This window comes from Lynx rufus, unplaced genomic scaffold, assembly GCF_022079265.1.
Source record: "Lynx rufus isolate CCGP_SWC_20201006 ecotype Redwood Valley unplaced genomic scaffold, mLynRuf1.p SCAF_15, whole genome shotgun sequence".
NCBI lineage: Eukaryota > Metazoa > Chordata > Mammalia > Carnivora > Felidae > Lynx > Lynx rufus.
In genome coordinates this window covers 55,711,322-55,725,426 of record NW_025814829.1, presented here as the reverse complement: position 1 = coordinate 55,725,426, position 14,105 = coordinate 55,711,322, and the positions used below count along the sequence as shown (strand labels likewise).

General features: G+C 39.4%; 1 protein-coding gene across 1 annotated transcript in view; it reads right to left on the bottom strand.

Moving 5' to 3' along the window:
- The window catches only part of WDR64 (WD repeat domain 64), a 136,751-nt gene that overhangs the window by 37,857 nt on the left and 84,789 nt on the right, over positions 1–14,105 (bottom strand). The window contains exons 11-14 of the mRNA XM_047077344.1: positions 9,810–9,936; positions 6,691–6,839; positions 4,312–4,435; positions 1,494–1,669 (exon numbers count right to left, since the gene is read on the bottom strand). Coding sequence (XP_046933300.1) covers positions 1,494–1,669; positions 4,312–4,435; positions 6,691–6,839; positions 9,810–9,936 — 576 coding nt within the window. The remainder of the gene's footprint in view (positions 1–1,493; positions 1,670–4,311; positions 4,436–6,690; positions 6,840–9,809; positions 9,937–14,105) is intronic.

Below are 14,105 nucleotides of genomic sequence, written 5' to 3'. Positions count from 1 at the left end.
TTATCAAATCTTAAATCCTGTTTAGATCTCTTTAATATAGTCCTGTTTCTTCTTCCTTCTCCAGAGGTAATTAGTAACCTGAATACAGTGTTAGTTATGGAAGTTTTAATATTTCTACATAAACTTATACGTGCATTCTGCATATACATATATTACATATTATTGTACATATATATGTGTACATATATAATGATGTTTCTTTATGCCTATTTATAAATGCTGTCAAACTGTATGAATTCTTTAAATTTCTTCACTTAACATCATATTTTTGAGATTTGTACAAATTATTACATATCTTATAAAAGGTTTCTTATATTTCTTCATTCTCTCAATCCTTAATCAGCACCTGCTTGGGGCAGAGCAGGAATACAAATATGGATAAGAGAGGTTTTCAGTCTTCATCAAGCTCAGTCTATGGATTTTTGAAACATGAAGAACCAGAATAATCAAAATGAACAATGCTGCAATAAAACCAAAACCAATTTTGACTTGGGAACAGCATCAGGCTTTTTTTTTTTTTTTGGAATGGTTAAAAAAGGCTTGTTTATAATAGACACTGTATATTAGGAAAAGCATACTGGTGGCCAGTTGCACTAATTGAAAGAAGGGAAATCAGTATGTTGTCATGTGGTAGAGTGTATAATAACTAAAAATTCCTTTCTATGGTGCTATCTGGATTGTTCCGACAACATGGGAAGAGTATATTGCATCAGGGATGTTTTTCACTCCTTTTTTCCAGCAGCAGGGACATCAGTCACCTTAATCAATGCTGAAATTTCATGATTGCTTCCCTAATTTAAGATTTTTTCCCCTGATTTTAGCTTTCAGAAGGGGAATAATAAATTCAATGAGTCCTCGAGTTCCAGGCAGAGAGAGATCCACTCAGTAGCCAGGATAAATGATCTAGCCTTCATTTTAAATATGAAGAAGGCATTAGCATTCTTAGGTGGTAATAGACTCGCAGAAAAAATAAATTAGCCTACCTCAATCCTCCCGAAATGGCCCTGAGCAGATTGCATCGTTAACCTCAAAGTAAACAAAGCAATTTTGGTGACAAACTGAAAAAGTGACTTGAGCATCGCTGAACGCATTATGAGTTCTGAGAACACAGGGGAATCATTGCTCCCTTACACCGAGACTGCTGGGGAGCAGTTCCACCAGGGAATTATCCCCGGACGAGGGTATAAACAATGTCTGAGGTGGCAGCTGTGGGTCAGTTTCGCCTTTCTGATACCTGCTCCAGGGGCTCCTAACTAATCCTTCAGCAAATGCTGGCTGGGCGAGATGCTGTCGCTGATCAGCTCTTCTTTTTTGTTCTTTGCTCGGACCTGGACAAGGATGCTCTTAATTGGGAGCCTCCTAGGAAGACTCGTGGAGAAATGTTATCCTCAGATGACCGGCGAGAGAGGCGTGAAATGGGGATCATCCATGGACTCCGTTGATTTCCCCAAGAAGAGCACATGGGGTACAAATATAAAACTGAGATTGCAAACCTGGATCATTTTGATTTTCCCGTTGTGCTCCAAGGTGAGGATCAAGTACTGGTGTTTTTCCTGAGCTTTCAGGAAAATCAGGCGCCGTAGCCAGTGCTCTTCCTCCTTCCAGTCTTTCCCTTCAGGCAACATTTTCATCTCCTGCCCGCTGCCAAAGTCCCAGATTTTAATTGTTCCTGAGCACACAGGAAAAAGACTATGTAGATAAAAATAATTTATAGAAAGCTTGGCTTTTATCTCAGACAAAACTGATCTAGGAGTGCCTGGGTGGATCAGATGGTTGAACGTCCAACTCATGATTTGGGCTTAGGTCACGATCTCAGGGTTCATGGGATCCAGCCCTGCGTAGAGCTCTGTGCCAACAGTCTGCTTGGGATCCTCTCTCTCCCTTTCTCTCTGCTCCTCCCCCACTCACACATGCTCGCTCTCTCTCTCTCTCTCTCAAAATAAATAAATACACTTTAAGAAATTGATCTAATTGAAAGCTTTCTGCCAACCATTTATCCTATGTTTATTTCCTACTATGACATGTGAGTCTCCCTAGCCTTGCTGTGCAAAAAAATGAATCTCTGTATGCCTTTATTTGTCACAGGCTAATACAAATTAGCAGGACTAGGCAATGTTTTGAAATTTGTGACAGGTTTTTTGAAACACTCAAACTCTCCTAGCTGAGCTTTCTGTATGAAGTAGATCTTTCCGCCCTGACTCTTCCAATGTCCTCCAGTTCACTAAATACCCTCCAATATCTTCCTATTTATCTAATATTATGTCACAGTAGTCAGCTGTAGTGAAAGATCAGTCCAATAATGTCACATTTCCTAAGGTGCTGACATGTTTGAAGAATTTAGCTCTTACTAGGTAATAAAATATTTAAGAGAATTCCAGCAGGTAGGAATCTATCAAGCTTTGAGTTGTTTTATTGGTTACATGGGAAGGAAATGCAAAAGGGGTGCTGAGTTTCTTTTTACATCTGAAATCATATTTTCTTTGTCGTTAACTTGGGTCATTTGATTTAGGGGAACTTGATGAGGGGCCAGGAGGCTTGATTCACCGCGTGGCTGTTGAATGTTTGTTGCTAGGTCATCACTCCATGTAGGAATCGTCTCATGTAGGCTTTTCTAGGGGTCACCTCAGGTTTAGAATCCAGTGGACAGCCCCTCACGTCACTTTCCTCCCCTTGTGTCACCCTAATCCCATCCTGTCTCCTGCTTCTTATTTCCCAGCTTTACTCTTGCTGGACATCCGGAATGTTCTCACTGTGTTCTTTTACTCCCTTTATGCCAGGTACTCTCTATCAGCAACACTCACAACTCCTACCATTTGTTTACTCACTAACAACATCATTAAACGCTGACTAAATTCTCCCTATATACTCAGCACTGTGCGAGTAGCTGGGAATGAAAAGTGAACGGGCATCGTTCCTGCCCTCAAGGACTTTATGGTGTTGGAGGAATACAGTCGTGCAAACAAATGAAAGAAGGAATGCTTCCATTCAGTCCTGGATATGTGGACTACAGTCTCATGGCCCAGATTTCCTGCTACTTTGGAACTTTCGCAGTCAGATTTAATGGGGACATAGAGAGCCAGGAGAGGTACTGCTCAGCTTAGGTGTGTGGGTCGGTGGGAATGAGGGGGACCTGATGGCTTGTGAGCAGAGCTGTTCTGAGACCCGAAGAATCCTGCTTCCCAGGGTGTCCTAGAATGTCTCTGTACCTTTGTCAATTACCTCTGTGGAGGACAAACTGTCCAAGTTTGAAGAAAATCTCCACCCTAGCACTAATAATGAAATGTGACTTGCTTGTCCAAAAGTAATACTATCTTAGTCATCTGTATGAATTGCTAATGCATATGCCTGATAATAGTTGTGTACATTGCTCAGAATTTCTATTTTAACTAATTTTCATATGTATGTAGAGGGTGCTTATAGAGCAGGAAGGCTGTTTTCTTAAGAATTGTCCACGTGCAGAGCAGTTGCACCAATTCACACCCCAGCACTTAGCATTCGTGATTTTATTTCATGTGTATTGTCCGTCACACTTTAAAAAATCGGACTTTCACATCAGCATGTACACACATCCCCACCAACAGGCTTACAAGCAAGAATTTCTTTGGCAAACATATCTCTAGAGTAAATAAACCATGAGTAGTGCATACAAGTTGACCATATGGTCTAGATGAAGTAGTTCTGTTGTGGGAGGTCAGGCCCAGGTGACATGATAGGTGAGGCAGCTGGAGTGCTTAGTTCCAGAAGGTTTTACACAATGCTCGATAGATAACACAAGGAGCAGCAAGCGACCTAATACCACTGGAGACTGACATCCTCTCAGGTGTGACCTGCTGTATGCTCCCAAAGAGCTTAGACATATCAACAAGCCCAATAGAGAATTCTAGGTGTTGTATAACAATGTTGGCTGGATTTTTGTCTGGTCCTCAAGTCTACTGTCAGTAAAAATATTATCAGCAAGCACTAAATGTAATGTCCATCTCTAGCTGAAGGTACCCAAAACGAAAAGGGCAAAAGGAGTCAATGCAAGTAATGCAATGCAAGTCAATGCAAGTAAATCCCACCAAAGATAGAATGAGATATGCATGAAAGACTTTTGCAAATGTTAAAGCAATAATATAAATGTAATCTCAGGTATTGATATCAGGGCTCTGGTGCTCATTAGAGAAGAGTCACTAAGGCAGAGCACTCTCTGGCATGCTGACATATTCCAGCCTGATTCATGCTCTCTCTAACCCACACAACTAATGAGTTCCTAGCACAAATTCTCAGGGCACTAAGGCAGGGAGGCCATATTCTGGATACGAGTCTGACCATTATATGCTCCTGTGGCAAAAAGAAATCCACTTTCATTAATAGCTGCAGAAGTCAGTTCAACACTGATGCCATGAGGGTCTAAAATCTGGTATATTTGGAGGCCAGTCGCGATTTCCCATACCTGTAGGAAAGAACAACAACAACAAAAATAAAATAATCCATATACCCTTCAGTTATTAACAAATTTTACAATATTCAAAAAGCCCCAGAATTGGTACTATGCACTTCTAAAATCTTTCCCAACATTCTGCCATGAATGTTGGTTTGAGCAAACAAAGTTTTAAAAGATGCATTGCTGTCTAGTAGCTACTGTGCTACCCTGGACTGTGTCTGCTGTAGGTGGCCGAGACAGACAGCGACTATTCCAGGCACGCTGGCTGTGGAGGAAGTAGTCAATTTTGCCACTGTAAGCACGAAGCAAGATTCGCAGCAAGATAGAAATGTAACAATTATAACAGACAAAACAATGAAACAGGATTTATTCCCTGTTGACATTTATCCAAATTAGCCACGGTCACAGGACAGAATCTGTGGTTGACACATGGAATCTAAGAGAACCCAGAGGAAGGTCAGGAGCTCACTGACCTTTCCAAGAAGTGTTCTGATTAGGGACACAGGCATCACTTTTAGAGACAGAGAGAAAGACTTCAGAGAAAGCTGTCTGTGTAATCAGGCTGGATGTGACTGAAAAATCCAGAAACATGTCAAGACACATCATTATTTCTCTTTGGAAACACGGGAGAGGCTCTACACCTCCAGCCTTCCAGTCTAAATCTCTTCTTTTTCATGGATCTGTCATGTTCACATGTGAACTAGGCTGTCAGTGAGTAATGAAACAGAACTGGCAAGCACAGAATGGTGGCTCTCAAGGTATCTGGGGACAGGGACTGCATAAGCAAAGGGCCAGAGATGGGAAGGTGCATTGTCCCTCCGGGGAGCTGAGAGGTGTTGCAGCTGGAAGAGGGAGAGAGGGACCAAATGGAGCTCAATGGAATCACCTGGAGGCCAGGTAGCCAACCAAGGGCCACCGACTGATCTGAATGAGGCCAGTTTGGCCCTAGAGCCCACGTTGTCAACGTCTGAGTGCTCCCGAGTTCAGACAGGGTCCTCAAGGGAGAAATGAGTGATGCTGCATGAACAGGTTTCAGACATCATCCATTTCCTGGCCTGAAGTAGGATCACTCTTCAACCAATCAATCATAATGAAAACTCACCTAGATGCATTCCTTCCCCCCACTGCTTCTCTTACAGGGAAGACATTTTCTCCATAGTTTTAGTTTTCCTTTACTTATTTTGTAGGCATTATCAGAAATAGGTGATAATTAAGTGAACTCAGGAGATTTTGGCCTGAGAAAATTTCCAGCAGATGAGCACACAAGGTCAAAGATTGAGAGGGGATTTAAAGGGTCGAGCTCTCTCCTTTTGGAGATCATGCATGAAATGAAAGGACAACACTCTGAAGGAAACACTGCCAGCCATCACTGCTGGATGGCTTCAGTGGTTGTAATTACAGGTGTACTCAGGATAGCTGCATACCCCGGCCCCTGGGGAACACAGTAATGACAGGGCAGGGGAATGCAGAGAAACAGACATAGGTATCTACATCAGGCAAACCTGGATTCATATCCTAGCTTTGATGCTTACTGGTTATATGATCTGGGGCAAGTTTCTTGATTGCTATGAGTCCTAGTTTCCTCATCTTTAAAATGTAAACTTTTATGTGTCCACAGAAAACCAGTGTGGAGATTAAATAAGATCATGGGTTTGAGGCACTTGGCATACATCCTGCACCTATAGGGGTTACAGTAAACATTATAAATTTCTTTCCCTTCCTTCTTAACATATCTTCTTCCCATAGCTCAGATTTAAAAATCATCTATCTATCATCTATCATCTATCTATCCTAGTTCTCTTTCCTTGATATATTTCCTTTAAAATTTCTATTCTGATAGTAAAAACGAGCTTTATATATTTAATTGAGTGTGTGGCCTAATAAGCAGTGTAGGGGTGCCTGGATGGCTCAGTCGGTTGAGAATCAGACTCTTGATTTCAGCTCAGGTTGTGATCTCATAGTCATGGGATTGAGCCCCAAGTGGAGCTTTGTGCTGAGCACGGAACCTGCTTAAGATTCTCTCTCTCTTCCTCTGCCCCTCCCCTGCTCATGTGCACTCTCTCTTGAAAGAAAAATAGCAAGCTGTCTGAGCTGGCTTAAAATACTTGTTTTTCACATGTGCATGAACGCTTAAAAATAGCTCTACTGTTGAGTCTCATCAAATGCACCACTACAGTTACTTAATTTCCCAAAGACTTACCTGTAAAAAGAGAAAATTCTATTAGCTCTGACTTTTTCTTTCTGAAGAGCCAATATGTACTCACCTTAATTATGGATTCAGAACAGATAGTAAGGACTTGGTGAAAATATCTGTTGTAAAGCATGACATTGATCTCTCGTTCATGAGTGTGAGGAATCTGTTTTGTATCTTGTACCATCCTCGTCAGAGGATACATGTCCATAACACCAGATCCTAGAACAGAAATAAGTATCTCACAAATACCCAATATTAGAAGTTTTGAATCACAAAGGATTTTACTCAATCATTTGTGTTTGGAAAGAACCAATCAGTGGGATTAGTAATATCAGTTCCTAGGATATCTAATGAAGTGAAAACACATTCTTTTTCTCTAAGACATTTTTGACAAATAAAGCCTATGTTATTCAGTAAGAGAAAAACATTCATTTTGACGGCTTCATTAATTTTCAAGTACAGGCGATTTGGATTCGCTGATATCCTATTTTCAGTGACCCCCATTTTTCTGTTTTTTTACAGTCTACTGTTTTCCTTCTTTTAGAGAGCCTACCACATGCCTCTCCATCTGGTATATAGTAGCTTTCTGCTGAAAGGTCAGCTTTCTGCTGAAGGTAAACTTCCATTTAGTGATTGGAATTTATTGTTAGAGAGCCTTTTCCAACCAACAAATGATAAAGCACTCTGTAAACACATTCCTATTAAGTGTAATGAAAGAATGGTTGCAAGCCAGTGCTTGCAACATCAATATTAAATAAGATTAATTTCTAAATCACCATGGGGAAGTAGATGGAGAGCAGATATTCCTTATTTACATTTTCCTAAGGGGGTAGTTTGGCTTTACAGGAATATATAAATGGCAAATATGATTTAACTCTCAAAATCAACTATGTATTCTGTTTCAGTGTAATGTCTAGAAATATAAATAAGAATCTCAAAGCATTTCAAAGATCAAACAAAATGAAACTTCTCTGTTTTATTGATGTGGAGATTAAATTACCAAAGATAAACCCTTTGTATTGAGTTTCTCATGACTTTCCAATCCCACCTGCACCTGTAGGAAAAGGTTCAGCAGGAGTTACTAAGCACTTTCCTAAGGTGCTTAAATTTTAAGATAAAATCTGTTCACGTGTAAAGAAGGACTTAAAAGGCTTTTCTGGTAATATTTCTCAGTTTGAATGTCCCAGTATGGACATGTGAGAGGCAAATAGTAACCAAATAACCAACACTCAGAGCTTTTTGGTAGATCATTTAACATTATATTGTGACTAACTTTTTTCAGAACTCACATCAACAAAGCTAGATACGCTTATGAACCAGTGGTAATGCTCTACATTTTGGCTATGCAAACACTGCAGTTACAGAGAAAGAATGTGGTTTCAGGAACCAGAAGCTCTGGGAATGAATCCCAGCTCTACCTTTTAACCTTGTGTTTTAAAACTAGTCAATGGAACTGTTTTAATATTTAGTTTGTCATTTATAAAATAGGATAAGCAGTAATTCCCAACTCATGGGGTGGTTGTGTGGGTCAAATGAAAGTACATGAAAGCACTTTGTAAAAGAACTTTACAAAAGGTAGTTGTATTAACAGAGGAATAATAACGACAGTAACAACAGTATATTCTACAAGACATTTCCAGAATGTGGTGCTGCTGTCGTTGGGGTTTAGAAGATTACTATGGCGGTTTCATTTGAATCAAAGCATGAAATAGAATCTGAGAGATAAGCTTCATGTAATTCTGATGTCAAGTTGATGGTTGCAGTTGATGTAAGCAATACACAGAGCTCTATATTTTTGTAGGTAAAGTACTGTCAAGATTACATAAAACTGGGAAGTAATCTTGATTTTCTCTTCTCCTTCCTCCTCTTCCTTCTTTTGTCTTGATACTTGAGTCCTTAGTTACTCTGATGATAAGTGGGTTGTAAATGCTGAGCCCACTAATCAAATATGCAAGTGGGGATACCAGGAGAATATGCTTACAGTCATTAGCATGTTATTTTCAGAGGAGGTAATAAAGAGGAGGGGTGCTTATACCTAGAATTAAGTTCTGTTTTACAAGGTGGAAAATTGTCAAGTATGAAATGCTGGTTTGGAAAAAGACCCTCAGAGTTAAAAAATAATTATATTCTCCACCGACAGAGATAGCACCATTTCCCTGCTCTAATTAATCTCACAGGAACTCAGAACAGGTGGTCAGTGGGAAAATGCTTAGGAAATGCATTCTGAGTTGGTGTTCCAGAAGGAAGAAGTACTGTTAATATTGTGTATTTTTTCTTCTAAAGCCAGAAGGCATGCATGTGAGTCACATTTAACCTAAATGCCTTAGCAGAATCTTTTGTGACTTCAGGAAGCATTTCTTGTTTGTTTGTTTTTTAAGAGACAACAAGAAAAGGAAACAAATCTGTTAGCATCAGCCCTGGGGATCTGTCATTTGGAACTCTATCCTCTCTCTCCACTTCATTGTCTAGAAGCAAAGACAGGTGGGAGGGTCAGCACCTTCTAACTGACTGTCTCAGCACCAGAATGCATGAGGCTAAATTGCCTCACTGAACAAAGGGGGCATTGATTCAGTGATCTGATGCAGCCATTCTAAAATGGATTTTATTCCGGCTTCTGAGAGTCATAACAGAGCTGGCTTGCCTTCTATGCAGCAATACATCACATCCTACTTCTTGCTCAACCCAAGCCAGCATCCTAGACTCAAGAACTTAGAGCACTGACCTGGTCTTTTTGAGGAAGTTCAGTCACACATTTTATCTACCCAGTAATGGAAAGACAGGACAGGGTGGAACTGAATTAAATATCTGCTGTGATGAGGACACCTGGATGGCTCAGTCGGTTGAGTGTCCGACTCCTGATTTCAACTCAGGTCATGATCTCATAGTTGTGGGATCAAGGCCCAAGTTGGGCTCTGCACTGAGCATGGAGCCTGCTTACAATTCTCTCTCTCTCTCTCTCTCTCTCTCTCTCTGTCTCTCTTTCTGTCTCTCTCTGTCTCCCTCTGCCCCTCTCTCCCACTCACACTCTCTCTCTCTTGCTAAAAAAAAAAAATCTACTGTGATGAATCACAGTTTACATATTCCCCTTCTACTTTTGCTTTTCTTCTGGTTAGTTTTCTTCAAGTGATAGTTAAAAAAGGTTAAAAGTCAAGATAAGAGTTTTGTCTGCCATTAATTGGGTACACTTACCTGTAATAAGCATGCCATTATTGGAGTCATATACCATAGAATAAATCTGCATATCTCCTGGTCCTCCCTGGCTGTCATGGAAGATTTGTAACAGTGAAAGAGTCTGTATATCCCACACCCTGAAAACCTGGGGAAAGAAAGAGCACAGTTCACCACTTTTACACCCTATGTTCCCCACTCAAAGCTATTTAGGTGAAACATTTTCAAAGCCTGCAGTATGCTCTTAAAATCTTGCAGCAAGTATGATTTATGTGATGAGCACACATTTGCTAAACTCCAATTTGGTTCTTGGTTCAATTATTGTCGGTTAATATCAAGTAAATAGCAGCAGCGATTAAAAGTTTGCCTAGAGGAACTAGATTTTTCTATCATTACAGAGAAAGAGTATTCTTCTTTAAGAATCTGGAGGGCTGATCATGACTTACAGTTCAAATGAAGCCATCTCTCTACATTATGGATTGGAGAATAAATAGAAGATTTATATTTTATTTTATTTTTTTCACAATGGGATTTGTATTTATTTATTTATTTATTTATTTATTTATTTATTTATTTATTTTATTTATTTATTTATAATATGAAATTTATTGTCAAATTGGTTTCCATACAACACCCAGTGCTCCTCCCAACAGGTATCCTCCTCAATGCCCATCACCCACTCTCCCCTCCCTCCCACTCACCCTCAGTTTATTCTCAGTTTTTGAGTCTCTTATGCTTTGACTCCCTCCCTCTCTAACTTTTTTTTATCCTTCCCCTCCCCCATGGTCTTCTGTTAAGTTTCTCAGGATCCACATAAGAGTGAACACATATGGTATCTGTCTTTCTCTGTATGGCTTATTTCACTTAGCATAACGCTCTCCAGTTGCATCCATGTTGCTACCAAAGCTCATATTTCATTCTTTCTCATTGCCAAGCAGTATTCCATTGTGTATATAAACCACAATTTCTTTATCCACTCATCAGTTGATGGACATTTAGGCACTTTCCATAATTTGGCTATTGTTGAGAGTGCTGCCATAAACATTGGGGTACAAGTGCCCCTATGCATCAGTACTCCTGTATCCCTTGGGTAAATTCCTAGCAATGCTATTGCTGGGTCATAGGGTAGAACTATTTTTAATTTTTTGAAGAACTTCCGACTGTTTTCCAGAGTGGCTGTACCAGTTTGCATTCCCACCAACACTGCAAGAGGGTTTCCGTTTCTCCACATCCTCTCAAACATCTATAGGCTCCCGAGTTGTCATTTTAGCCACTCTGACCAGCGTGAGGTGGTATCTCAGTGTGGCTTTGATTTGTATTTCCCTGACGAGGAGTGATGTTGAGCATCCTTTCATGTGCCTTTTGGCCATCTGGATGTCTTCTTTGGAGAAGTGTCTATTCATGTTTTCTGCCTATTTCTTCACTGGATTATTTGTTTTTCAGGTGTGGAGTTTGGTGAGCTCTTTATAGATTTTGGATACTAGCCCTTTGTCCGATATGTCATCTGCAAATATCTTTTCCCATTCTGTTGGTTGCCTTTTAGTTTTGTTGGTTGTTTCCTTTGCTGTGCAGAAGACTTTATCTTGATGAGGTCCCAATTGTTCATTTTTGCTTTTAATTCCCTTGCCTTTGGGGATGTGTCAAGTAAGAAATTGCTGCAGCTGAGGTCAGAGAGGTTTTTCCTGCCTTCTCCTCTAGGGTTTTGATGGTTTCCTGTCTCACATTCAGGTCCTTTATCCATTTTGAGTTTATTTTTGTGGATGGTGTAAGAAAGTGGTCCAGGTTCATTCTTCTGCACGTTGCTGTCCAGTTCTCCCAGCACCATTTGTTAAAGAGACTATCTTTTTTCCATTGAATATTCTTTCCTGCTTTGTTAAAGATTAGTTGGCTATAATTTTGTGGGTCCAATTCTGGAGTCTCTATTGTATTCTATTGGTCTATGTGTCTGTTTTTGTGCCAATACCATGCTGTCTTGATGATGACAGCTTTGTAGTAGGGGCTAAAGTCTGGGATTGTGATGCCTCCTGCTTTGGTCTTCTCCTTCAATATTACTTTGGCTATTCAGGGTCTTTTGTGGTTCCATACAAATTTTAGGATTGCTTGTTCTACCTTTGAGAAGAATGCTAGTGCAATTTTGATTGGGATTGCATTGAATGTGTAGATAGCTTTGGGTAGTATTGACATTTTAACAATATTTATTCTTCCAATCCATGAGCATGGGATGTTTTTCCATTTCTTTATATCTTCTTCAATTTCCTTCCTAAACTTTCTATAGTTTTCAGCATACAGATCTTTTACATCTTTGGTTAGGTTTATTCCTAGGTATTTTATGCTTCTTGGTGCAATTGTGAATGGGATCAGTTTCTTTATTTGTCTTTCTGTTGTTTCATTATGAGTGTATAAGAATGCAACTGATTTCTGTACATTGATTTTGTATCCTGCAAGTTTGCTGACTCATGTATCAGTTCTAGCAGACTTTTGGTGGAGTCTATAAGGTTTTCCATGTATAATATCATGTCATCTGCAAAAAGTGAAAGCTTGACTTCATCTTTGCCAATTTTGATGGCTTTGATTTCCTTTGTTGTCTGTTTGCTGATGCTAGCACTTCCAACACTATGTTAAACAACAGCAGTGAGAGTGGACATCCCTGTCATGTTCCTGATCTCAGTGGGAAAGCTCTCAGGTTTTCCCTATTGAGGATGATATTAGCTGTGGGCTTTTCATAAGTGACTTTTATGATGTTTAACTATGTTCCTTCTATCCCCACTTTCTTGAGGGTTTTTACTAAGAAAGAATGATGAATTTTGTCAAATGCTTTTTTCTTTTCTTTTATTAATGTGATGTATCACGTTGATTGATTTTCAAATGTTGAACCAGACTTGCATCCCAGGAGTGAATCCCACTTGATCATGGTGAATGATTCTTTTTATGTGCTGTTGAATTCGATTTGCTAGTATCTTATTGAGAATTTTTGCATCCATATTCATTAGGGATATTGGCCTATAGTTCTCTTTTTTTACTGGGTCTCTGTCTGGTTTAGGAATGAAAGTAATGCTGGCTTCATAGAATGAGTCTGGAAGTTTTCCTTCCCTTTCTATTTTTTGGAATAGCTTGAGAATGAAAGGTATTATCTTTGCTTTGTATGTCTGGTAGAATTCCCCAGGGAAGCCATCTGGTCCTGGACTCTTATTTGTTGGGAGATTTTTGATAACTGGTTCAATTTCTTCGCTGGTTTTGGGTCTGTTCAAGTTTTCTATTTCTTCCTGTTTGAGTTTTGGAAGTGTGTGGGTGCTTAGGAATTTGTCCATTTCTTCCAGTTGTCCAGTTTGTTGGCATATAATTTTTCATAGTATTCCTTGATAATTGCTTGTATTCCTGAGGGATTAGTTGTAAGAATTCCATTTTCATTCATGATTTTATCTATTTGGGTCCTCTCACTATTCTTTTTGAGAAGCCTGGCTAGAGGTTTATCAATTTTGTTTATTTTTTCAAAAAACCAACTCTTGGTTTCATTGATCTGCTGTACAGTTTTTTTTTAAGATTCTATATTGTTTATTTCTGCTCTGATATTTATTATTTATCTTCTTCTGCTGGGTTTGGGGTGTCTTTGCTGTTCTGCTTCTATTTCCTTTAGGTGTGCTATTAGATTTTGTATTGGGATTTTTCTTGTTTCTTGAGATAGGCCTGGATTGCAATGTATTTTCCTCTCAGGACTGCCTTTGCTGCATCCCAAAGCCTTTGGGTTGTTGTATTTTCATTTTCATTTGTTTCCATATATTTTTTAATTTCTTCTCTAATTGCCTGGTTGACCCATTCATTCTTTAGTAGGGTGTTCTTTAACCTCTGTGCTTTTGGAGGTTTTCCAGACTTTTTCCTGTGGTTGATTTCAAGCTTCATGGCATTGTGGTCTGAAAGTATGCATGGTATGATCTCAATTCTTGTATACTTATGAAGGGCTGTTTTGTGACCCAGTTTGTGATCTATCTTGGAGAATGTTCCATGTGCACTTGAGAAGAAAGTATATTCTGTTGCTTTGGGATGCAGAGTTCTAAATATATCTGTCAAGTCCATCTGATCCAATGTATCATTCAGGGCCCTTGTTTTTTTTATTGATCCTGTGTCTAGATGATCTATCCATTGTTGTAAGTGGGGTATTAAAGTCCCCTGAAATTACCACATTCTTATCAATAAGGTTGCTTATGTTTGTGAGTAATTGTTTTATATATTTGGGGGCTCCCGTATTCAGCGCATAGACATTTATATTGTTAGCTCTTCCTGGTGGATAGACCCCATAATTATTATATAATTCCCTTCTTC